General features: G+C 57.8%; 1 protein-coding gene across 1 annotated transcript in view; it reads left to right on the forward strand.

Moving 5' to 3' along the window:
• LOC140398897 (semaphorin-3F-like) overlaps positions 1-26,237 on the forward strand; it is a 558,403-nt gene that overhangs the window by 20,307 nt on the left and 511,859 nt on the right. Inside the window, exons 4-10 of the mRNA XM_072487863.1 lie at positions 1,648-1,741; positions 5,351-5,470; positions 6,303-6,439; positions 8,235-8,349; positions 12,499-12,568; positions 22,029-22,173; positions 25,919-26,141. Of these exons, the coding sequence (XP_072343964.1) occupies positions 1,648-1,741; positions 5,351-5,470; positions 6,303-6,439; positions 8,235-8,349; positions 12,499-12,568; positions 22,029-22,173; positions 25,919-26,141 (904 nt within the window). The remainder of the gene's footprint in view (positions 1-1,647; positions 1,742-5,350; positions 5,471-6,302; positions 6,440-8,234; positions 8,350-12,498; positions 12,569-22,028; positions 22,174-25,918; positions 26,142-26,237) is intronic.

Here is a 26,237-nt window from a genome sequence, read left to right on the forward strand (position 1 = left end):
GCCGGGGCTGGAGCGGTTCAGCTGTGAAGAGAGGCTGGTTACACTGGGGTTGTTCTCCTTAGAGCAGAGAAGGCTGAGGGGGGACCTGATTGAGGTGGACATAGATCGGGCGGCTAGGAGGAGACTTTTCCGCTTAGTGGAGGATCAATAACCAGGGGGCAGAGATTTACGGTAAGTGGCAGGAGATTCAGAGGGGATTTGAGGAAAGACTTTCTCAGCCAGAGGGTGGTGGGAGTCTGGAACTCGCTGTCTGAAAGGGTGGTGGAGGCGGGAACTCTAACAACAAAATTTGTAATCGATTTCAAAAGAAATCTGGAATTAAAATTCCAGTGGCGGCTATGCAACTATTGTCACAAAAATAATATTCATTGAGGAAGGAAATCTGCCGTCCGTACCCGGTCTGCTGGTTTAGCACACTGGGCTAAATCGCTGCCTTTGAATGCAGACCAACGCAGGCCAGCAGCGCGGGTTCAATTCCCGTACCAGCCTCCCCGAACAGGCACCGGAATGTGGCGACTACGGGCTTTTCACAGTAACTTCATTTAAAGCCTACTTGTGACAATAAGCGATTTTCATTTTCATGTGACTCCAGACCCACATTGCAAGGTGGCCGCCTCTCACCGGCCCACCTAGCCGGCGAGGCCCACATTCGACGAACAAATTATTTTAAAAAACTCGGAAAGTGACCGGGAGGAGGGTGGGGTAGTAGTATAAGGATGGGGTAGGTGCAGTACAAGGGTGGGGTAGGTGTATTATAAGGGTGGGGTAGGTGTAGTATAAGGGTGGGGTAGGTGTAGTATAAGGGTGGGGTAGGTGTAGTATAAGGGTGGGGTAGGTGTAGTATAAGGGTGGGGTAGGTGTAGTATAAGGGTGGGGTAGGTGTAGTATAAGGGTGGGGTAGGTGCAGTATAAGGGTGGGGCAGGTGTAGTATAAGGGTTGGGTAGGTGTAGTATAAGGGTGGGGTAGGTGTAGTATAAGGGTGGGGTAGGTGTAGTATAAGTGTGGGGTAGGTGTAGTATAAGGGTGGGGTAGGTGTAGTATAAGGGTGGGTAGGTGTAGTATAAGGGTGGAGTAGGTGTAGTATAAGGGTGGGGTGGGTGTAGTATAAGGGTGGGGTGGGTGTAGTATAAGGGTGGGGTAGGTGTAGTATAAGGGTGGGGTAGGTGTAGTATAAGGGTGGGGTGGGTGTAGTATAAGGGTGGGGTGGGTGTAGTATAAGGGTGGGGTGGGTGTAGTATAAGGGTGGGGGAGTTGTAGTATCAGGGTTTCTGGCAGAGCGAAGGTTAATGTGGGACTGGAGGGCGGGCTGAGGAACAGTCCCGCCCACACAGTGACGCAGAGAGTCACATGATGCAAGACCAAGCGTAGAGATTTCCGGGAGTAGTGGGGATACAGATGGTTCGCATGAACGATCTGGTAAGGATGTGTTGACAAAAAGATGATGGTTGAACTGGAGAACCTCCAGACCATTCAGGGAATGTCAAACAGCCCCGACACTCGTCTGGGTTGGTAGTCCAGTGACAGTGTCGCAAAGCCGCCATCTCTCTCTGTGTATTGACCTCACCCCGCCCACCGTCAAACATGACCCCAGCCTCAATGACCTGTGACCTGTGATAACCTCACCATTCCCTCTCTCTTTGCCGCAGGACTACATCTTCCGTCTGGTTCCGGGCCGGTTAGAATCTGGGAAGGGGAAATGTCCCTATGACCCCAAAGAGGAGAGTTTGGCCGCCTTAGTCAGTGAGTAATGTTCAGCTCCTTCCCCATTCTCTGCTTTTCACCCATGGTCTAAAGTTCCGATGATTCGAAAACCTCCGGCTAGATTTGAGACCCCGGCTTGTCAGAGGGTCAGTGCTGAGGGAGTGCTGCACTGTCAGAGGGTCAGTACTGAGGGAGTGCCGCACTGTCAGAGGGTAAGTACTGAGGGAGTGTCGCACTGTCGGAGGGTCAGTACTGAGGGAGTGCTGCACTGTCAGAGGGTCAGTACTGAGGGAGTGCCGCACTGTCAGAGGGTCAGTACTGAGGGAGCGCTGCACTGTCAGAGGGTCAGTACTGAGGGAGTGCTGCACTGTCAGAGGGTCAGTACTGAGGGAGTGCCGCACTGTCAGAGGGTCAGTACTGAGGGAGTGCCGCACTGTCAGAGGGTCAGTGCTGAGGGAGTGTTGCACTGTCAGAGGGTCAGTACTGAGGGAGTGCCGCACTGTCAGAGGGTCAGTACTGAGGGAGTGCCGCACTGTCAGAGGGTCAGTACTGAGGGAGTGCCGCACTGTCAGAGGGTCAGTACTGAGGGAGAGCTGCACTGTCAGAGGGTCAGTACTGAGGGAGTGCCGCACTGTCAGAGAGTCAGTACTGAGGGAGTGCCGCACTGTCAGAGGGTCAGTACTGAGGGAGTGCCGCACTGTCAGAGGGTCAGTACTGAGGGAGTGCCGCACTGTCAGAGGGTCAGTACTGAGGGAGTGCCGCACTGTCAGAGAGTCAGTACTGAGGGAGTGCCGCACTGTCAGAGGGTCAGTACTGAGGGAGCGCCGCACTGTCAGAGGGTCAGTACTGAGGGAGTGCCGCACTGTCAGAGGGTCAGTGCTGAGGGAGTGTTGCACTGTCAGAGGGTCAGTACTGAGGGAGTGCCGCACTGTCAGAGGGTCAGTACTGAGGGAGTGCCGCACTGTCAGAGGGTCAGTACTGAGGGAGCGCCGCTCTGTCGGAGGGTCAGTACTGAGGGAGTGCCGCACTGTCAGAGGGTCAGTACTGAGGGAGCGCCGCACAGTCAGAGGGTCAGTACTGAGGGAGCGCCGCTCTGTCGGAGGGTCAGTACTGAGGGAGTGCCGCACTGTCAGACGGTCAGTTCTGAGGGAGTGCTGCACTGTCAGAGGGTCAGTACTGAGGGAGTGCTGCACTGTCAGAGGGTCAGTACTGAGGGAGTGCCGCACTGTCAGAGGGTCAGTACTGAGGGAGTGCCGCTCTGTCGGAGGGTCAGTACTGAGGGAGTGCCGCACTGTCAGAGGGTCAGTACTGAGGGAGTGCCGCACTGTCGGAGGGTCAGTACTGAGGGAGTGCCGCACTGTCGGAGGGTCAGTACTGATGGAGCGCCGCTCTGTCGGAGGGTCAGTACTGAGGGAGTGCCGCACTGTCAGAGGGTCAGTACTGAGGGAGTGCTGCACTGTCAGAGGGTCAGTACTGAGGGAGTGCCGCACTGTCAGAGGGTCAGTACTGAGGGAGTGCTGCACTGTCAGAGGGTCAGTACTGAGGGAGTGCCGCACTGTCAGAGGGTCAGTACTGAGGGAGTGCCGCACTGTCAGAGGGTCAGTACTGAGGGAGTGCCGCACTGTCAGAGGGTCAGTACTGAGTGAGTGCTGCACTGTCAGAGGGTCAGTACTGAGGGAGCGCCGCACTGTCAGAGGGTCAGTACTGAGGGAGTGCCGCACTGTCAGAGGGTCAGTACTGAGGGAGTGCCGCACTGTCAGAGGGTCAGTACTGAGGGAGTGCCGCACTGTCAGAGGGTCAGTACTGAGGGAGTGCCGCACTGTCAGAGGGTCAGTACTGAGGGAGTGCCGCACTGTCAGAGAGTCAGTACTGAGGGAGTGCCGCACTGTCAGAGGGTCAGTACTGAGGGAGCGCCGCACTGTCAGAGGGTCAGTACTGAGGGAGTGCTGCACTGTCAGAGGGTCAGTACTGAGGGAGTGCCGCACTGTCAGAGGGTCAGTACTGAGGGAGTGCTGCACTGTCAGAGGGTCAGTACTGAGGGAGTGCCGCACTGTCAGACGGTCGGTTCTGAGGGAGTGCCGCACTGTCAGAGGGTCCGTACTGAGGGAGTGCCGCACTGTCAGAGGGTCAGTACTGAGGGAGTGCCGCACTGTCAGAGGGTCGGTTCTGAGGGAGTGCCGCACTGTCAGAGGGTCAGTACTGAGGGAGTGCCGCACTGTCAGAGGGTCAGTGCTGAGGGAGTGCCGCACTGTCAGAGGGTCAGTACTGAGGGAGTGCCGCACTGTCAGAGGGTCAGTACTGAGGGTGAGCCGCACTGTCAGAGGGTCAGTACTGAGGGAGTGCCGCACTGTCAGAGGGTCAGTACTGAAGGAGTGCCACACTGTCAGAGGGTCAGTACTGAGGGAGTGCCGCACTGTCAGAGGGTCAGTACTGAGGGAGTGCCGCACTGTCAGAGGGTCAGTGCTGAGGGAGTGCCGCACTGTCAGAGGGTCAGTACTGAGGGAGTGCCGCACTGTCAGAGGGTCAGTACTGAGGGTGAGCCGCACTGTCAGAGGGTCAGTACTGAGGGAGTGCCGCACTGTCAGAGGGTCAGTACTGAAGGAGTGCCACACTGTCAGAGGGTCAGTACTGAGGGAGTGCCGCACTGTCAGAGGGTCAGTACTGAGGGAGTGTCGCACTGTCAGAGGGTCAGTACTGAGGGAGTGCCGCACTGTCAGAGGGTCGGTTCTGAGGGAGTGCCGCACTGTCAGAGGGTCAGTACTGAGGGAGTGCCGCACTGTCAGAGGGTCAGTACTGAGGGAGCGCTGCACTGTCAGAGGGTCAGTACTGAGGGAGTGCCGCACTGTCAGAGGGTCAGTACTGAGGGAGTGCCGCACTGTCAGAGGGTCAGTACTGAGGGAGTGCCGCACTGTCAGAGGGTCAGTACTGAGGGAGTGCCGCACTGTCAGTGGGTCAGTACTGAGGGAGTGCCGCACTGTCAGAGGGTCAGTGCTGAGGGAGTGCTGCACTGTCAGAGGGTCAGTACTGAGGGAGTGCCGCACACTCAGAGGGTCAGTACTGAGGGAGTGCCGCACTGTCAGAGGGTCAGTACTGAGGGAGTGCTGCACTGTCAGAGGGTCAGTACTGAGGGAGTGCTGCACTGTCAGAGGGTCAGTACTGAGGGAGTGCCGCACTGTCAGAGGGTCAGTGCTGAGGGAGTGCCGCACTGTCGGAGGGTCAGTACTGAGGGAGTGCTGCACTGTCAGAGGGTCAGTACTGAGGGAGTGCTGCACTGTCAGAGGGTCAGTACTGAGGGAGTGCCGCACTGTCAGAGGGTCAGTGCTGAGGGGGTGATGTTAAACGACGGCTGCTGTTTGCCCCTCTCGGGTGGGCGCTGTTGGAAGCTGCCCATGGGGGCAGGGGAGGGAGTGGGGTGGTTCTCCGCAGTGTCCTGGGTCCAATGGTTGTCCCTCACCCCGCACGGCATCGATGTGATTGGTCTGGCTGAGCTTGCTGGGACCTTGCCTTGTCGACAGTGCGTGTTGGAGCTCTGAATCACCCACAAACCGCCCTCCGCACTGATACCTTTGCTTGAGAGTTTCGCTACTGTTCATAAACCTGATTCTCCCCCACCCCCACTCCTCACTTGGTTTCCGGAATCTTCCACAGATGGGAATCTATACGCTGGCGTGCATATTGACTTCATGGGAATGGATGCTGCCTTATTCCGAAGTTTGGGGAATCGCCCGGCGATCCGTACAGAACAATACGATTCCCGGTGGTTTAACGGTAAGAGAACGCACAGGAGGATCCCAGACACGGCTGGGGCGACACCTCGCCCACTGGACTGGTCAGTCAAACTGCAATACCTTTAGAAACAAAATTAGAGCGCCCAGTTCTTTATTTATTTCCAATTAAGGGGCAATTTATCGTGGCCAATCCACCTAGCCTGCACATCTTTGGGTTGTGGGAGCGAAACCCACGCAGACACGGGGAGAATGTGCAAACACCACACGGACAGTGACCCGGGGCCAGGATCGAACCTGGGACCTCAGCGCCGTGAGGCAGCAGTGCTAACCACTGCGCCACCATGCCGCTCCAAAGTCCAGTGCTGAGGTAGTGCTGCACTGTCGGAGGGTCAGTACTGAGGGAGTGCCGCACTGTCAGAGGGTCAGTACTGAGGGAGCGCCGCACTGTCAGAGGGTCAGTACTGAGGGAGTGCCGCACAGTCAGAGGGTCAGTACTGAGGGAGTGCTGCACTGTCGGTGGGTCAGTACTGAGGGAGTGCTGCACTGTCGGAGGGTCAGTACTGAGGGAGTGCTGCACTGTCAGAGGTTCAGTACTGAGGGAGTGCTGCACTGTCGGAGGGCCAGTACTGAGGGAGTGCTGCACTGTCGGAGGGTCAGTGCTGAGGGAGTGCTGCACTGTCGGAGGGTCAGTGCTGAGGGAGTGCCGCACTGTCAGAGGGTCAGTGCTGTGGGAGTGCTGCACTGTTGGAGGGTCAGTGCTGAGGGAGTGCTGCACTGTCGGAGGGTCAGTGCTGTTCGAGGCTCTGCGCAGTTCTGGATATTGGAAGGTTCGGATTCTCATTGGCCTGTTTTAACATCCTATTATTTTCCAGATCCGATCTTTCTTCGGGCGCGTGTGATTCCCGACAATGCGGAACGCAGCGATGATAAACTCTACTTCTTCTTCCGGGAAAAATCGACGGAGGCTGGGAGTGCCCAGGTTTACTCCCGAGTCGGCCGTGTCTGCCTGGTGAGTGTGTGTTGTCCCATCACCATCCAACACTGAGCCCAGCACTGCCAGAGAGGCCATTCAGCCCCTCTCCAGCCTGTAACAGAGGAACAGGAGGAGGCCCATTCAGTCCCTCTCCAGCCTGTTACACAGGAACAGGAGGCCCATTCAGCCCCTCTCCAGCCTGTTACACAGGAACAGGAGGAGGCCCATTCAGTCCCTCTCCAGCCTGTTACACAGGAACAGGAGGAGGCCCATTCAGCCCCTCTCCAGCCTGTTACACAGGAACAGGAGGAGGCCCATTCAGCCCCTCTCCAGCCTGTTACACAGGAACAGGAGGAGGCCCATTCAGCCCCTCTCCAGCCTGTTACACAGGAACAGGGGGAGGCCCATTCAGCCCCTCTCCAGCCTGTTACACACGAACAGGAGCCCATTCAGCCCCTCCCTCGCCTGTTACACAGGAACAGGAGGAGGCCCATTTAGCCCCTCTCCAGCCTGTTACACAGGAACAGGAGGAGGCCCATTCAGTCCCTCTCCAGCCTGTTACACAGGAACAGGAGGAGGGCCATTCAGCCCCTCTCGAGCCTGTTACACAGGAACAGGAGGAGGCCCATTCAGCCCCTCTCCAGCCTGTTACAGAGGAACAGGAGGAGGCCCATTCAGTCCCTCTCCAGCCTGTTACACAGGAACAGGAGGAGGCCCATTCAGCCCCTCTCCAGCCTGTTACACAGGAACAGGAGGCCCATTCAGCCCCTCTCCAGCCTGTTACACAGGACCACGAGGAGGGCCATTCAGCCCCTCTCCAGCCTGTTACACAGGAACAGGAGGAGGCCCATACAGCCCCTCTCCAGCCTGTTACACAGGACCAGGAGGAGCCCATTCAGCCCCTCTCCAGCCTGTTACACAGGAACAGGAGGCCCATTCAGCCCCTCTCCAGCCTGTTACACAGGAACAGGAGGGCCATTCAGCCCCTCTCCAGCCTGTTACACAGGAACAGGAGGAGCCCATTCAGCCCCTCTCCAGCCTGTTACACAGGAACAGGAGGAGGCCCATTCAGCCCCTCTCCAGCCTGTTACACAGGAACAGCAGGAGCCCATTCAGCCCCTCTCCAGCCTGTTACACAGGAACAGGAGGAGCCCATTCAGCCCCTCTCCAGCCTGTTACACAGGAACAGGAGGAGCCCATTCAGCCCCTCTCCAGCCTGTTACACAGGAACAGGAGGAGCCCATTCAGCCCCTCTCCAGCCTGTTACACAGGAACAGGAGGAGCCCATTCAGCCCCTCTCCAGTCTGTTACACAGGAACAGGAGGATCCCCATTCAGCCCCTCTCCAGCCTGTTACACAGGAACATGAGCCCATTCAGCCCCTCTCCAGCCTGTTACACAGGAACAGGAGGAGGCCCATTCAGCCCCTCTCCAGCCTATTACACAGGAACAGGAGGCCCATTCAGCCCCTCTCCAGTCTGTTACACAGGAACAGGAGGAGGCCCATTCAGCCCCTCTCCAGCCTGTTACACAGGAACAGGAGGAGGCCCATTCAGCCCCTCTCCAGCCTGTTACACAGGAACAGGAGGAGGCCCATTCAGCCCCTCTCCAGCCTGTTACACAGGAACAGGAGGAGGCCCATTCAGCCCCTCTCCAGCCTGTTACACAGGAACAGGAGGAGGCCCATTCAGCCCCTCATGAGCTTGTTACAGCCCCTAAATCTTGGTTCCTCGAGGGGTTACAAGCCCAGCCTGTGTTTCCTGCCTGTGTTATTGAATCCGGGTCTTGCAGCCCTGTCAGTGTGGTTGGTGATTCCATTTCCCTGTTCACAGAATGACAGTGGGGGCAAGCGGTCGCTGGTGAACAAGTGGACGAGTTTTCTGAAGGCGAGGTTAGTGTGCTCGGTCAGAGGGCAGGATGGAGTCGAGACCCACTTCGACCAGCTCCGTGAGTATCCGGCCCACTTCCTCAGCACGGGGGTGGGGGCGGGGTGGGGTGGGAGGGGGAGGGACGGGGAGGGAGTGGGAGGGGGAGGGGGTAGTGAGGCGGAGGGAGGGGGAGGAGGGAAGGGGAGGGAGTGGGGAGAGGGGGGAGTGTGGCGGAGGGGGAGGGGGGAGTGAGGCGGAGGGGGAGGAGGGAGGGAGGGGAGGGGAAGGGAAGGGGAGAGGGGGGAGTGAGGGGGAGGGAAGGGGAGGGAGTAGGGAGAGGGGGAGGGAGTAGGGAGAGGGGGGAGTGAGGCGGAGGGAGGGGAGGGGAGGGGAAGCGAAGGGGAGGGAATGGGGAGAGGGGGGAGGGAGGAGGGAGGGGGGGAGTGAGGCGGAGGGGGGGAGGAAGCGGGAGGTGGGGAGAGGTGGAGGGAGGGGGAGGAGGCGGGGGGAGGGAGGGGGGGAGTGGGGAGAGGGGGGAGGGGGAGGGAGCGGGCAGAGCGGGGAGAGGGGGAGGCGGGACTCGGTTCTTTTCTTACGGCCGCTCGGCCCATCCGGCTGGAGAATTGCGGGGGGGGGGGGGGCGGGCGTAGCGCGGCCTGCATCTGGCGCCACGCCAACCAGCCCGTCGGACAGGCCCAGGACTGGGAGAATCCCGCCCATGATACTTATATGGTTGCTCTATAGCACCATCTAATGTTCAGAGTAGTAACACTACATTAACCCTTTATGTCCTTTACAAGATCCACATATTGTGACATGCCCTTCCTTTGAACACTTTGAACTTGCATTCAAATGTGCATACGTGTAGTGTATGGGAATTGTACAGTGATGAGCAACATTAAAAGTTGCACATGAGTTAAATCAGTGTTTTACAATTCAGAAATTGAGACAGTGAGCTTTCTTCCTTGATCTCGTTGACCTTCTAAATCCAACTATCAATGAGTCCGAATTGTCCGAGTTCAGATTGATATTTGTACGAGGAAGTTGAGTGTCAGATACCGGAACGTTCTTTTCTCTTCTGCTTCTGATGTTGACGTCGTGTCTCCTTTGCGCGAAAGATCTGGTTTTGGAGCAAGTAGCAACTCTGCTAATTTGCTGGAACGATTATCCAGAGGATTGGGATAAAGGAATCCCATTCGTACTGTTTGCAATTAGGGATGCTCCTAATGAGTCTACCAAATTTAGTCCTTTTGAACTAATTTTTGGTCATGAGGCAAGAGGACCACTTAAATTGATTGAGGAAAAATTGGTGGGTGAGAAATCAGAAATTACACTATTGGATTACGTGTCACATTTTAGGGAATGATTAAATAGAGCAGGTGAATTGGCGAGACAACATTTGAAAGTTGCACAAAATGTGATGAAACGGGTAGCGGACAAGAAATCCAAAGTTCGTCGTTTTGCCAGTGGGGATAAAGTTTTAGTGTTGTTACCAGTGGTAGGTGAACCTTTAAAAGCTCGGTTTTGTGGACCGTATCAGATTGAAAGGAAATTAAGTGAGGTGAATTATGTGGTAAAAACACCAGATAGAAGGAAGACTCACCGGGTGTGTCATGTGAATATGCTTAAAAGGTTCTTTGAAAGGGAAGGAGAGAAAAAGGAGGTTTTAATGATTCTAACTCAAAGTGACGAACCAAATCCAGATGACTGTGAATTTGACATACCTCAAATTAAATTGGAAAATGAGGATGTTCTCAAAAATTGGGATGAATTGTTAAGTTACCTTCCAGAGGAAAAACTGTGATGGCAGAGAGTGGGTGGGGCTGGGCTTTAGGTCAGCCATTTTGGCAGGTTTGTAGTTTCAGTTTGAAATGAGCTTGTGTGTGGCGATGTTTTGCAGTGATCTGGATCTCTGCCATAAAAGACTATCTCTGGATCATTTGGGTGATTTAAACTTATAATAGTGAAGCCTTTAACCTGACGTGATACTGTTTAAAGGTGTTAAGTCTCTTGAAAGTTTGAAGGAACATTTTAAGGAAGTATTTACTGTTGCAATATCTTCTGAGTTATCTTTGAAGTAAGGGGTGTTAAGAGATCCAATGTTTATTTAAGATGTTAAGTTGAGTTCGTGGAATAAACAGTGTTTTGTGTTTAAAAACCCACGTGTCCATAATTGTACTCCCACACCTAGGGAACAAGCCGTGTGCTCGGAAAAGCAACAATCCATTAAAGGGGAGGTTGGTTGAACTCCGTGATACATTTTGGGGTTCTGAAAAGCCTCGCCCATAACAATATCAACAGATTACATCTGCTTTAAATGTCGTGTTTCAGCAGTAACAAGCTTGTTGACTGCGTCAACAAAGAATGTGTCTTCTAAATCGTATTGATGTGCTTCAACATGGGAATGAGAAATTGTTTCGTCATCTGATCCGTTTTGCACACTTTGAACCTTCATGGCATTGTTAAAAGAGCTTTTCGTTTTTTTTCTTTAACTTGAACGGCACTGTGAAACGTAATGATTACATTCGCCACCGCCTCGCAGACCTTCCCGAGGTCTGGGCATTTTTGACTTGCGTGGACGTGGCCACAACGCGTGCACTTCCTGACGCTCATGAAGTCATGCACGTGCGCAAAAAAGGTCGACTTCCAGAACGCGTTGTTTCTTCAACTGTGTGTGTGCGAAATGGACTTCCAGATCGCGCTGGGTTTTTTTGCTGCGCCACAGCATTAATGGCGTCAGCCACTTTGTCGTATTTTGCGCCTTTTTCCCCAGATCGCATTTCTGCATATTGACTCGCGGCTAGCTCACTCGCTCAGCACAAACTCAGTGCATCTTTTGACGATAAATTGTGCTGCTTAAGCAAACGCTCACGGAGTTTTTAATTTTTAATACCAAACACGATTTGGTCACGGAGGAGGGAGTCTTGTCAGCGCAGAAAAGTTGCAAGTCTGCGCTCTGAATCGGAGACTCGTGACGAAAGAATCTACCGAGCCTTATGATGCAGATCGAACCTTTCCATTTCTGCATTAAAGTTTTACTTGTTGTCACTATCTTCAAAGCGAAACAAATTGAACAGTTCTATGGCGTGTGGTCCAGCCAGAATGAGACACAGTGCAATTTTCCGCTGGTCACAGGCTGACTCGAGAGCTGAAGCAGAGAGATACAACTGAAACTGTGGCTGAAAGCCTCTCCAATTTACATCTATTTCACCAGAGGTTTTGGAGTGTTTGCGAGTCTGTAGACCTCCCATCTCTTCTTGATTCACTCTGTGCTTCTCGATGTGACTGGCTTGTGCAGTGCGATAGTTTTTTATTGATTAATCTCACTAAATCGAACTAAAAACCTTTAGCAATCAAACCTAGTACCATGTTGTGTGCTGTGTTTAAGTTCTTTCAGGATGGTGGAGGCTGTCGTGCTGACAAAGAACAGCAAGCTGTGTTTAATACACAAAGCTAATTTATTACACTACATGAATTAGATTTGAATATATTACTGAGGAATTAGTTCAGTAAAGATTACACTACACATCTACACTGTTAACTGTACTATTAGTTCAACTATCTCACAACTACTCCCAGAGTCGAGGAGGCGTGTGATATTTATATGGTTGCTCTATAGCACCATCTAGTGATGAGAGTAGGAATAGTACATTAACCATTCACGTCCTTTACAATATCCACATATTGTGGCATCTCTCCCTCTGTCTGTGTGTGTGTCTCTCTTTCTCTGTCTCTCTCTGGCTCCCTCCCTCTCTCTTTCTCTGTCTGTCTCCCTCTCTGTCTCTCTCTCTCTCCCTCTCTCTCCCTCTCTGTCTGTCACTCTCTCTCTGTCTCCCCCCTCTCTCTCTCACTGTCTCTCTCTCTGTCTGTCCCTCTGCCTGTCTCCCTCTCTCTGTCTCTGACTCTCTCTGCCTCCCTCCCTCCCTCTCTCTGTCTCTCTCTCTCTCTCTCTCTCTGTCTCTCTCTCTCTGTCTCTCTCTCTCTGTCTCTGTCTCTCACTCTCTCTCTGTCCCTCTACCTCTCTCTGTCTCTCTCTCCCTCCCTCTCTCTGTCTCTCTCTGTCTGTCTCTCTCTCTCCCTCCCTCTCTCTCTCTCTCTCTGTCTCTCTCTCTCTCTGTCTCTCTCTCCCTCCCTCCCTCTCTGTCTTTGTCTCTCACTCTCTCAGTGTCTCTCTCTCTCTGTCTGTCTCTCTCTCTCTCTCTATCTCACTCTCTCTTTCTCCCGGCAGGAGATGTTTACATTCAGCTCAGTCAGGATGTGAAGAATCCTCTCATATTCGGGGTTTTCTCCACATCCGGGTAAGTATTCACCGCACAGCCCAACTCCGTCCCTATCCGCATGCCTCCTCACAGCCCAACTCCCTCCCTATCCCCATGCCTCCTCACAGCCCAACTCCCTCCGTATCCCCGTCCCTCCTCACAGCCCAACCCCCTCCCTATCCCCGTCCCTCCTCACAGCCCAACCCCCTCCCTATCCCCGTCCCTCCTCACAGCCCAACTCCCTCCCTATCCCTGTCCCTCCTCACAGCCCAACTCCCTCCCTATCCCTGTCCCTCCTCACAGCCCAACTCCCTCCCTATCCCTGTCCCTCCTCACAGCCCAACTCCCTCCCTATCCCTGTCCCTCCTCACAGCCCAACTCCCTCCCTATCCCTGTCCCTCCTCACAGCCCAACTCCCTCCCTATCCCCGTCCCTCCTCACAGCCCAACTCCCTCCCTATCCCTGTCCCTCCTCACAGCCCAACTCACTCCCTATCCCTCCTCACAGCCCAACTCCCTCCCTATCCGTGTCCCTCCTCACAGCCCAACTCCCTCCCTATCCGTGTCCCTCCTCACAGCCCAACTCCCTCCCTATCCCTGTCCCTCCTCACAGCCCAACTCCCTCCCTATCCCCGTCCCTCCTCACAGCCCAACTCCCTCCCTATCCCTGTCCCTCCTCACAGCCCAACTCCCTCCCTATCCCCGTCCCTCCTCACAGCCCAACTCCCTCCCTATCCCTGTCCCTCCTCACAGCCCAACTCCCTCCCTATCCCTGTCCCTCCTCACAGCCCAACTCCCTCCCTATCCCTGTCCCTCCTCACAGCCCAACTCCCTCCCTATCCCTGTCCCTCCTCACAGCCCAACTCCCTCCCTATCCCTGTCCCTCCTCACAGCCCAACTCCCTCCCTATCCCTGTCCCTCCTCACAGCCCAACTCCCTCCCTATCCCTGTCCCTCCTCACAGCCCAACTCCCTCCCTATCCCTGTCCCTCCTCACAGGCCCAACTCCCTCCCTATCCCTGTCCCTCCTCACAGCCCAACTCCCTCCCTATCCCCGTCCCTCCTCACAGCCCAACTCCCTCCCTATCCCTGTCCCTCCTCACAGCCCAACTCCCTCCCTATCCCTGTCCCTCCTCACAGCCCAACTCCCTCCCTATCCCCGTCCCTCCTCACAGCCCAACTCCCTCCCTATCCCCGTCCCTCCTCACAGCCCAACTCCCTCCCTATCCCTGTCCCTCCTCACAGCCCAACTCCCTCCCTATCCCTGTCCCTCCTCACAGCCCAACTCCCTCCCTATCCCTGTCCCTCCTCACAGCCCAACTCCCTCCCTATCCCTGTCCCTCCTCACAGCCCAACTCCCTCCCTATCCCTGTCCCTCCTCACAGCCCAACTCCCTCCCTATCCCTGTCCCTCCTCACAGCCCAACTCCCTCCCTATCCCCATCCCTCCTCACAGCCCAACTCCCTCCCTATCCCTGTCCCTCCTCACAGCCCAACTCCCTCCCTATCCCAGTCCCTCCTCACAGCCCAACTCCCTCCCTATCCCTGTCCCTCCTCACAGCCCAACTCACTCCCTATCCCTGTCCCTCCTCACAGCCCAACTCCCTCCCTATCCCTGTCCCTCCTCACAGCCCAACTCCCTCCCTATCCCTGTCCCTCCTCACAGCCCAACTCCCTCCCTATCCCCATCCCTCCTCACAGCCCAACTCCCTCCCTATCCCTGTCCCTCCTCACAGCCCAACTCCCTCCCTATCCCTGTCCCTCCTCACAGCCCAACTCACTCCCTATCCCTGTCCCTCCTCACAGCCCAACTCCCTCCCTATCCCTGTCCCTCCTCACAGCCCAACTCCCTCCCTATCCCTGTCCCTCCTCACAGCCCAACTCCCTCCCTATCCCTGTCCCTCCTCACAGCCCAACTCCCTCCCTATCCCTGTCCCTCCTCACAGCCCAACTCCCTCCCTATCCCTGTCCCTCCTCACAGCCCAACTCCCTCCCTATCCCTGTCCCTCCTCACAGCCCAACTCCCTCCCTATCCCTGTCCCTCCTCACAGCCCAACTCCCTCCCTATCCCCATGCCTCCTCACAGCCCAACTCCCTCCCTATCCCTGTCCCTCCTCACAGCCCAACTCCCTCCCTATCCCTGTCCCTCCTCACAGCCCAACTCCCTCCCTATCCCCATGCCTCCTCACAGCCCAACTCCCTCCCTATCCCTGTCCCTCCTCACAGCCCAACTCCCTCCCTATCCCCATGCCTCCTCACAGCCCAACTCCCTCCCTATCCCTGTCCCTCCTCACAGCCCAACTCCCTCCCTATCCCCGTCCCTCCTCACAGCCCAACTCACTCCCTATCCCCGTCCCTCCTCACAGCCCAACTCCCTCCCTATCCCTGTCCCTCCTCACAGCCCAACTCCCTCCCTATCCCTGTCCCTCCTCACAGCCCAACTCCCTCCCTATCCCTGTCCCTCCTCACAACCCAACTCCCTCCCTATCCCCGTCCCTCCTCACAGCCCAACTCCCTCCCTATCCCCGTCCCTCACAGCCCAACTCCCTCCCTATCCCTGTCCCTCCTCACAGCCCAACTCCCTCCCTATCCCTGTCCCTCCTCACAGCCCAACTCCCTCCCTATCCCTGTCCCTCCTCACAGCCCAACTCCCTCCCTATCCCCGTCCCTCCTCACAGCCCAACTCACTCCCTATCCCTGTCCCTCACAGCCCAACTCCCTCCCTATCCCCGTCCCTCCTCACAGCCCAACTCACTCCCTATCCCTGTCCCTCCTCACAGCCCAACTCACTCCCTATCCCCGTCCCTCCTCACAGCCCAACTCCCTCCCTATCCCTGTCCCTCCTCACAGCCCAACTCCCTCCCTATCCCTGTCCCTCCTCACAGCCCAACTCACTCCCTATCCCTCCTCACAGCCCAACTCCCTCCCTATCCCTGTCCCTCCTCACAGCCCAACTCCCTCCCTATCCCTCCTCACAGCCCAACTCCCTCCCTATCCCTCCTCACAGCCCAACTCCCTCCCTATCCCTGTCCCTCCTCACAGCCCAACTCCCTCCCTATCCCCGTCCCTCACAGCCCAACTCCCTCCCTATCCTTGTCCCTCCTCACAGCCCAACTCCCTCCCTATCCCTGTCCCTCCTCACAGCCCAACTCCCTCCCTATCCCTGTCCCTCCTCACAGCCCAACTCCCTCCCTATCCCTGTCCCTCCTCACAGCCCAACTCCCTCCCTATCCCTGTCCCTCCTCACAGCCCAACTCCCTCCCTATCCCTGTCCCTCCTCACAGCCCAACTCCCTCCCTATCCCTGTCCCTCCTCACAGCCCAACTCCCTCCCTATCCCTGTCCCTCCTCACAGCCCAACTCCCTCCCTATCCCTGTCCCTCCTCACAGCCCAACTCCCTCCCTATCCCTGTCCCTCCTCACAGCCCAACTCCCTCCCTATCCCCGTCCCTCCTCACAGACCAACCCCCTCCCTATCCCTGTCCCTCCTCACAGCCCAACTCCCTCCCTATCCCTGTCCCTCCTCACAGCCCAACTCCCTCCCTATCCCTCCTCACAGCCCAACTCCCTCCCTATCCCTCCTCACAGCCCAACTCCCTCCCTATCCCTGTCCCTCCTCACAGCCCAACTCCCTCCCTATCCCCGTCCCTCACAGCCCAACTCACTCCCTATCCCTGTCCCTCACAGCCCAACTCCCTCCCTATCCCTGTCCCTCCTCACAGCCCAACTCCCTCCCTATCCTTGTCCCTCCTCACAGCCCAACTCCCTCCCTATCCCTGTCCCTCCTCATAGCCCAACTCCCTCCCTATCCCTGTCCCTCCTCACAGCCCAACTCCCTCCCTATCCCTGTCCCTCACAGCCCAACTCCCTCCCTATCCCTGTCCCTCCTCACAGCCCAACTCCCTCCCTATCCCTGTCCCTCCTCACAGCCCAACTCCCTCCCTATCCCTGTCCCTCCTCACAGCCCAACTCCCTCCCTATCCCCGTCCCTCCTCACAGCCCAACTCCCTCCCTATCCCTGTCCCTCCTCACAGCCCAACTCCCTCCCTATCCCTGTCCCTCCTCACAGCCCAACTCCCTCCCTATCCTTGTCCCTCCTCACAGCCCAACTCCCTCCCTATCCCTGTCCCTCCTCACAGCCCAACTCCCTCCCTATCCCTGTCCCTCCTCACAGCCCAACTCCCTCCCTATCCCTGTCCCTCCTCACAGCCCAACTCCCTCCCTATCCCTGTCCCTCCTCACAGCCCAACTCCCTCCCTATCCCTGTCCCTCACAGCCCAACTCCCTCCCTATCCCTGTCCCTCCTCACAGCCCAACTCCCTCCCTATCCCTGTCCCTCCTCACAGCCCAACTCCCTCCCTATCCCCGTCCCTCCTCACAGCCCAACTCCCTCCCTATCCCTGTCCCTCCTCACAGCCCAACTCCCTCCCTATCCCCGTCCCTCCTCACAGCCCAACTCCCTCCCTATCCCTGTCCCTCCTCACAGCCCAACTCCCTCCCTATCCCTGTCCCTCCTCACAGCCCAACTCCCTCCCTATCCCTGTCCCTCCTCACAGCCCAACTCCCTCCCTATCCGTGTCCCTCCTCACAGCCCAACTCCCTCCCTATCCCTGTCCCTCCTCACAGCCCAACTCCCTCCCTATCCCGTCCCTCCTCACAGCCCAACTCCCTCCCTATCCCTGTCCCTCCTCACAGCCCAACTCCCTCCCTATCCCTGTCCCTCCTCACAGCCCAACTCCCTCCCTATCCCTGTCCCTCACAGCCCAACTCACTCCCTATCCCTGTCCCTCCTCACAGCCCAACTCCCTCCCTATCCCTGTCCCTCCTCACAGCCCAACTCACTCCCTATCCCTGTCCCTCACAGCCCAACTCCCTCCCTATCCCTGTCCCTCCTCACAGCCCAACTCCCTCCCTATCCCTGTCCCTCCTCACAGCCCAACTCACTCCCTATCCCTGTCCCTCACAGCCCAACTCACTCCCTATCCCCGTCCCTCCTCACAGCCCAACTCCCTCCCTATCCCTGTCCCTCCTCACAGCCCAACTCCCTCCCTATCCCTGTCCCTCCTCACAGCCCAACTCCCTCCCTATCCCTGTCCCTCCTCACAGCCCAACTCCCTCCCTATCCCTGTCCCTCACAGCCCAACTCCCTCCCTATCCCTGTCCCTCCTCACAGCCCAACTCCCTCCCTATCCCCGTCCCTCCTCACAGCCCAACTCCCTCCCTATCCCTGTCCCTCCTCACAGCCCAACTCCCTCCCTATCCCTGTCCCTCCTCACAGCCCAACTCCCTCCCTATCCCTGTCCCTCACAGCCCAACTCCCTCCCTATCCCCGTCCCTCCTCACAGCCCAACTCCCTCCCTATCCCTGTCCCTCCTCACAGCCCAACTCCCTCCCTATCCCTGTCCCTCCTCACAGCCCAACTCCCTCCCTATCCCTGTCCCTCCTCACAGCCCAACTCCCTCCCTATCCCTGTCCCTCCTCACAGCCCAACTCCCTCCCTATCCCTGTCCCTCCTCACAGCCCAACTCCCTCCCTATCCCCGTCCCTCCTCACAGCCCAACTCCCTCCCTATCCCTGTCCCTCCTCACAGCCCAACTCCCTCCCTATCCCTGTCCCTCCTCACAGCCCAACTCCCTCCCTATCCCTGTCCCTCCTCACAGCCCAACTCCCTCCCTATCCCTGTCCCTCCTCACAGCCCAACTCCCTCCCTATCCCTGTCCCTCCTCACAGCCCAACTCCCTCCCTATCCCTGTCCCTCCTCACAGCCCAACTCCCTCCCTATCCCTGTCCCTCCTCACAGCCCAACTCCCTCCCTATCCCCGTCCCTCCTCACAGCCCAACTCCCTCCCTATCCCTGTCCCTCCTCACAGCCCAACTCCCTCCCTATCCCTGTCCCTCCTCACAGCCCAACTCCCTCCCTATCCCTGTCCCTCCTCACAGCCCAACTCCCTCCCTATCCCTGTCCCTCCTCACAGCCCAACTCACTCCCTATCCCGTCCCTCCTCACAGCCCAACTCCCTCCCTATCCCCGTCCCTCCTCACAGCCCAACTCCCTCCCTATCCCTGTCCCTCCTCACAGCCCAACTCCCTCCCTATCCCTGTCCCTCCTCACAGCCCAACTCCCTCCCTATCCCTGTCCCTCCTCACAGCCCAACTCCCTCCCTATCCCCGTCCCTCCTCACAGCCCAACTCCCTCCCTATCCTTGTCCCTCCTCACAGCCCAACTCCCTCCCTATCCCTGTCCCTCCTCACAGCCCAACTCCCTCCCTATCCCTGTCCCTCACAGCCCAACTCCCTCCCTATCCCTGTCCCTCACAGCCCAACTCCCTCCCTATCCCTGTCCCTCCTCACAGCCCAACTCCCTCCCTATCCGTGTCCCTCCTCACAGCCCAACTCCCTCCGTATCCCTGTCCCTCCTCACAGCCCAACTCCCTCCCTATCCCTGTCCCTCCTCACAGCCCAACTCCCTCCCTATCCCTGTCCCTCCTCACAGCCCAACTCCCTCCCTATCCCTGTCCCTCCTCACAGCCCAACTCCCTCCCTATCCCTGTCCCTCCTCACAGCCCAACTCCCTCCCTATCCCCGTCCCTCCTCACAGCCCAACTCCCTCCCTATCCCTGTCCCTCCTCACAGCCCAACTCCCTCCCTATCCCTGTCCCTCCTCACAGCCCAACTCCCTCCCTATCCCTGTCCCTCCTCACAACCCAACTCCCTCCCTATCCCTGTCCCTCCTCACAGCCCAACTCCCTCCCTATCCCCGTCCCTCCTCACGGCCCAACTCACTCCCTATCCCTGTCCCTCCTCACAGCCCAACTCCCTCCCTATCCCTGTCCCTCACAGCCCAACTCCCTCCCTATCCCTGTCCCTCACAGCCCAACTCACTCCCTATCCCTGTCCCTCCTCACGGCCCAACTCCCTCCCTATCCCTGTCCCTCCTCACAGCCCAACTCCCTCCTCACAGCCCAACTCCCTCCCTATCCCTGTCCCTCCTCACAGCCCAACTCCCTCCCTATCCCTGTCCCTCACAGCCCAACTCACTCCCTATCCCTGTCCCTCCTCACGGCCCAACTCCCTCCCTATCCCTGTCCCTCCTCACGGCCCAACTCCCTCCCTATCCCCGTCCCTCCTCACAGCCCAACTCCCTCCCTATCCCCGTCCCTCACAGCCCAACTCCCTCCCTATCCCCGTCCCTCACAGCCCAACTCCCTCCCTATCCCTGTCCCTCACAGCCCAACTCCCTCCCTATCCCTGTCCCTCCTCACAGCCCAACTCCCTCCCTATCCCTGTCCCTCCTCACGGCCCAACTCCCTCCCTATCCCCGTCCCTCCTCACAGCCCAACTCCCTCCCTATCCCCGTCCCTCACAGCCCAACTCCCTCCCTATCCCCGTCCCTCACAGCCCAACTCCCTCCCTATCCCTGTCCCTCCTCACAGCCCAACTCCCTCCCTATCCCCGTCCCTCCTCACAGCCCAACTCCCTCCCTATCCCTGTCCCTCCTCACAGCCCAACTCCCTCCCTATCCCTGTCCCTCCTCACAGCCCAACTCCCTCCCTATCCCCGTCCCTCACAGCCCAACTCCCTCCCTATCCCTGTCCCTCCTCACAGCCCAACTCCCTCCCTATCCCTGTCCCTCCTCACAGCCCAACTCCCTCCCTATCCCCGTCCCTCACAGCCCAACTCCCTCCCTATCCCTGTCCCTCCTCACAGCCCAACTCCCTCCCTATCCCTGTCCCTCCTCACAGCCCAACTCCCTCCCTATCCCCGTCCCTCACAGCCCAACTCCCTCCGTATCCCTGTCCCTCCTCACAGCCCAACCCCCTCCCTATCCCTGTCCCTCACAGCCCAACTCCCTCCCTATCTCTGTCCCTCCTCACAGCCCAACTCCCTCCCTATCCCTGTCCCTCCTCACAGCCCAACCCCCTCCCTATCCCTGTCCCTCACAGCCCAACTCCCTCCCTATCTCTGTAACCTCCTTCAGTCCTTACAACCCTCCCTATCTCTGTAACCTCCTCCAGCCCCGACACCCCTCCCTATCTCTGTACCCTCCTCGAGCCCCTACACCCCTCCCTATCTCTGTAACCTCCTCCAGCCCTGACAACCCTCCCTATCTCTGTAACCTCCTTCAGCCCCGACACCCCTCCCTATCTCTGTAACCTCCTCCAGTCCCTACACCCCTCCCTATCTCTGTAACCTCTTCCAGCCCCGACACCCCTCCCTATCTCTGTAACCTCCTCCAGCCCCTACACCCCTCCCTATCTCTGTAACCTCCTTCAGCCCCTACAACCCTCCCTATCTCTGTAACCTCTTCCAGCCCCGACACCCCTCCCTATCTCTGTAACCTCCTCCAGCTCCTACACCCCTCCCTATCTGTAACATCCTCCATCTCCTACACCCCTCACTATCTCTGTAACCTCCTCAAACCCCGACACCCTCCCTATCTCTGTAACCTCCTCCAGTCCCTACAACCCTCCCTATCTCTTAACCTCCTCCAGCTCCTACACCCCTCCCTACCTCTGTAACATCCTCCATCCCTACACCCTCCCTATCTCTGTAACCTCCTCCAGCCCCTACACCCCTCCCTATCTCTGTAACCTCCTCCAGCCCCTACACCCCTCCCTATCTCTGTAACCTCCTCCAGCCCCGACAACCCTCCCTATCTCTGTAACCTCCTCCAGCCCCTACAACTCTCCCTATCTCTGTAACCTCCTCCAGCCCCGACAACCCTCCCTATCTCTGTCACCTCCTCCTGCCCCTACAACCATCCCTATCTCTGTAACCTCCTCCAGACCCTACACCCCTCCCTATCTCTGTAACCTCCTCCAGCCCCTACAACCCTCCCTATCTCTGTAACCTCCTCCAGCCCCTACACCCCTCCCTATCTCTGAAACCTCCTCCAGCCCCGACACTCCTCCCATCTCTGTACCCTCCTCGAGCCCCTACACCCCTCCATATCTCTGTAACCTCCTCCAGCCCCTACAACCCTCCCTATCTCTGAAACCTCCTCCAGCCCCTACAACCCTCCCTATCTCTGTAACCTCCTCCAGCCCCTACAACCCTCCCTATCTCTGAAACCTCCTCCAGCCCCTACACCCCTCCCTATCTCTGAAACCTCCTCCAGCCCCGACAACCCTCCCTATCTCTGTAACCTCCTCCAGCCCCTACAACCCTCCCTATCTCTGTAACCTCCTCCAGCCCCTACACCCCTCCCTATCTCTGTAACCTCCTCAAACCCCGACACCCCTCCCTATCTCTGTAACCTCCTCCAGCCCGTACAACCCTCCCTATCTCTGTAACCTCCTCCAGCCCCAACACCCCTCCCTATCTCTGTAACCTCCTCCAGTCCCTACACTCTCCCTATCTGTGTAACCTCCCCCTACCCATCTATAACCTCCGTACCCTCCCACTTTTACTCTCTAACCCCCCATATCTCTCTCTCTCCACTCTCCCCTCTGTCGCTGCCTCCTTCCCTCTCTCTCGTTCTGACGCTCTCGCTCCTCCACCAGGTCAGTGTTCCGAGGTTCTGCTGTTTGTGTTTATTCAATGGCCGACATTCGCACAGCTTTCAACGGACCGTTCGCCCACAAGGAGGGCTTGAATTACCAGTGGGTACCCTTCCCGGGGAGAGTTCCCTACCCACGGCCTGGAGCGGTGAGTCGCTCGCTTCCATAAGCTCAGCTGTGAGGGAGGGTCAGTACTGAGGGAGTGCCGCACTGTCAGAGGGTCAGTACTGAGGGAGTGCCGCACGGTCAGAGTGTCAGTACTGAGGGAGTGCCGCACTGTCAGAGGGTCAGTACTGAGGGAGTGCCGCACTGTCAGAGGGTCAGTACTGAGGCAGTGCCGCACTGTCTGAGGGTCAGTACTGAGGGAGTGCCGCACTGTCAGAGGGTCAGTACTGAGGGAGTGCCGCACTGTCAGAGGGTCAGTACTGAGGGAGTGCCGCACTGTCAGAGGGTCAGTACTGAGGGAGTGCCGCACTGTCAGAGGGTCAGTACTGAGGGAGTGCCGCCCTGTCAGAGGGTCAGTGCTGAGGGAGTGCCGCACTGTCAGAGGGTCAGTACTGAGGGAGTGCCGCACTGTCAGAGGGTCAGTACTGAGGGAGTGCCGCACTGCCAGAGGGTCAGTACAGAGGGAGTGCCGCACTGTCAGAGGGTCAGTACAGAGGGAGTGCCGCACTGTCAGAGGGTCAGTACTGAGGGAGTGCCGCACTGTCAGTGGGTCAGTACTGAGGGAGTGCCACACTGTCAGAGGGTCAGTACTGAGGGAGTGCTGCACTGTCAGAGGGTCAGTACTGAGGGAGTGCTGCACTGTCAGAGGGTCAGTGCTGAGGGAGTGCCGCACTGTCAGAGGGTCAGTACTGAGGGAGTGCCGCACTGTCAGAGGGTCAGTACTGAGGGAGTGCTACACTGTCAGAGGGTCAGTACTGAGGGAGCGCCGCACTGTCAGAGGGTCAGTACTGAGGGAGCGCCGCACTGTCAGAGGGTCAGTACTGAGGGAGTGCCGCACTGTCAGAGGATCAGTACTGAGGGAGCACTGCACTGTCAGAGGGTCAGTACTGAGGGAGTGCTGCACTGTCAGAGGGTCAGTACTGAGGGAGCGCCGCACTGTCAGAGGGTCAGTACTGAGGGAGCGCTGCACTGTCAGAGGGTCAGTACTGATGGAGCGCCGCACTGTCAGAGGGTCAGTACTGAGGGAGCGCCGCACTGTCAGAGGGTCAGTACTGAGGGAGTGCTGCACTGTCAGAAGGTCAGTACTGAGGGAGCGCCGCACTGTCAGAGGGTCAGTACTGAGGGAGTGCCGCACTGTCAGAGGGTCAGTACTGAGGGAGCGCCGCACTGTCAGAGGGTCAGTACTGAGGGAGTGCTGCACTGTCAGAGGGTCAGTACTGAGGGAGCGCCGCACTGTCAGAGGGTCAGTACTGAGGGAGTGCTGCACTGTCAGAGGGTCAGTACTGAGGGAGCGTCTCACTGTCAGAGGGTCAGTACTGAGGGAGTGCCGCACTGTCAGAGGGTCAGTACTGAGGGAGTGCCGCACTGTCAGAGGGTCAGTGCTGAGGGAGTGCTGCACTGTCAGAGGGTCAGTACTGAGGGAGCGCCGCACTGTCAGAGGGTCAGTACTGAGGGAGTGCTGCACTGTCAGAGGGTCAGTACTGAGTGGGTGCTGCACTGTCAGAGGGTCAGTGCTGAGGGAGTGCCGCACTGTCAGAGGGTCAGTACTGAGGGAGTGTCGCACTGTCAGAGGGTCAGTACTGAGGGAGCGCCGCACTGTCAGAGGGTCAGTGCTGAGGGAGTGCTGCACTGTCAGAGGGTCAGTACTGAGGGAGTGTCGCACTGTCAGAGGGTCAGTACTGAGGGAGCGCCGCACTGTCAGAGGGTCAGTACTGAGGGAGTGCCGCACTGTCAGAGGATCAGTACTGAGGGAGCGGCGCACTGTCAGAGGGTCAGTACTGAGGGAGTGCCGCACTGTCAGAGGGTCAGTACTGAGGGAGTGCCGCACTGTCAGAGGGTCAGTACTGAGGGAGTGCCGCACTGTCAGAGGGTCAGTGCTGAGGGAGTGCCGCACTGTCAGAGGGTCAGTACTGAGGGAGTGCCGCACTGTCAGAGGGTCAGTGCTGAGGGAGTGCCGCACTGTCACAGGGTCAGTACTGAGGGAGTGCCGCACTGTCAGAGGGTCAGTGCTGAGGGAGTGCTGCACTGTCAGAGGATCAGTACTGAGGGAGTGCTGCACTGTCAGAGGATCAGTACTGAGGGAGTGCCGCACTGTCAGAGGATCAGTACTGAGGGAGTGCTGCACTGTCACAGGGTCAGTACTGAGGGAGTGCCGCACTGTCAGAGGGTCAGTGCTGAGGGAGTGCTGCACTGTCAGAGGATCAGTACTGAGGGAGTGCCGCACTGTCAGAGGGTCAGTGCTGAGGGAGCGCCGCACTGTCAGAGGGTCAGTACTGAGGGAGTGCCGCACTGTCAGAGGGTCAGTACTGAGGGAGTGCAGTACTGTCGGAGGGTCAGTACTGAGGGAGTGCCGCACTGTCAGAGGGTCAGTACTGAGGGAGTGCCGCACTGTCAGAGGGTCAGTACTGAGGGAGTGCAGTACTGTCGGAGGGTCAGTACTGAGGGAGTGCCGCACTGTCAGAGGGTCAGTACTGAGGGAGCGCCGCACTGTCAGAGGGTCAGTACTGAGGGAGTGCCGCACTGTCAGATATTTGCTCTCTATCCTATTTAATAATATGGTGATCAGATATGTAGAATTCTTCAAATGTGCTTCAATTGACGCTCAGTAACTGCAGCATAAATTCCCTACTTTCCAAATGTTCCTGTCTGGAATTGTAGCTGGTGTGGGTTTTATTGTTCAAGTTAATAATCTGTGAGTCTGAACTTGTGGTCAAGATGGAGTAATGGCTCCACCTGCTGGCCACCATGGTCAATGACCCGAGAAGCTCGACACCCTCCAGGACAAAGCTTGCTCGACACCCCACCCACAAACTTTCACTCCCACCCCCGCCTCCTCGTGTGAGAGAGACCAGAATCGGCGGTCCCGGTTGAGAATAAGGGGGTCTACCATTGGAGAAGGAGACGAGGGGGGGGGGGAACTCTTCCCCCCTCCCCGGGCAGCAGTGGGGGATAATAATAATAATCGCTTATTGTCACGAGTTCACGGCTGTGTTGGAGGGACCCTTGATTGAGGAGGGGGAGTCGAGGGTTACTCGAGGGATGCGGAGTTGAGGCGGCGAATGATCAGCCAATTGGGGGGGGAGGCGGCAACCGTTTGGAGGGGGGGGTAATGGCCTTCTGCTGCGTCAGGCGCTGGGTCACCTTAAGATGCAGAGGCAGGCCATTCGGCCCATCGAGTCTGCTCCCCCATTCAATGATCCCACGGCTGATCTGATGTGACAATCCTCACCTCCACTTCGCCGCCTTATCTCCGTAACCCTCGATTCCCTCACTGACTAAAACTCTGTCTCTCTCGGCCTGGAACATACTTAACGGCCCAGTCTCTGCAGCCTCTCTGCGGTAAAGACTTCCACAGATTCCCCTCTGAGGGAAGAAATTCCTCCTCATCTCTGCCAGGTGACTCCCTGACTCTTGAGATTCTGCCCCCTGGTCCTAGACTCTCCCACAAGAGGGAACAGCCTCTCAGCATCGACCCTGTCAAACCCCCCCCGAGAATCCGAATGTCTCAATAAGGCCGCCTCTCATTCTTCTAAACTCCCAATCAGTACAGGCCCGACCTCCTCAACCTCTCCTCATGAGAAAATCTCTCCCTACCCGGGGCAGCGCGGTGAGTGAGGGTGGGGGGGGGGGGGGTTTGGGTGGGGGTGGCGGGGGGGGGGGGGCTGCGTTTGAACTTACCGCAGGCACTTTGAGGGTTTGCGTGACTGTGGGATCTTCCTGTGCCGCAGTGCCCCGGAGGCTCCTTCACCCCCGGGATGATGTCGACCAAGGACTATCCGGATGAGGTGACCCACTTCAGCCGGATGCACCCGCTGATGTACAACCCGGTGTACCCGGTCCACCGGCGCCCCCTGGTGATCCGGACCAACACTGATTACAAGTTCACCACCATCGCCGTGGACCAGGTGGACGCGGTTGACGGCCGCTACCAAGTGCTGTTCCTCGGGACAGGTAGGCACCGGGAAGGGGTCGATGTTCCCAGGGCAACGGCTGGGAGAATAGCTGGGGGGGGGGGGGGTGAGGGGGGCAAAGTTCCTCTCGTCATCT

This window comes from Scyliorhinus torazame, chromosome 22 (assembly GCF_047496885.1).
Source record: "Scyliorhinus torazame isolate Kashiwa2021f chromosome 22, sScyTor2.1, whole genome shotgun sequence".
NCBI classification, from domain to species: Eukaryota; Metazoa; Chordata; class Chondrichthyes; order Carcharhiniformes; family Scyliorhinidae; genus Scyliorhinus; species Scyliorhinus torazame.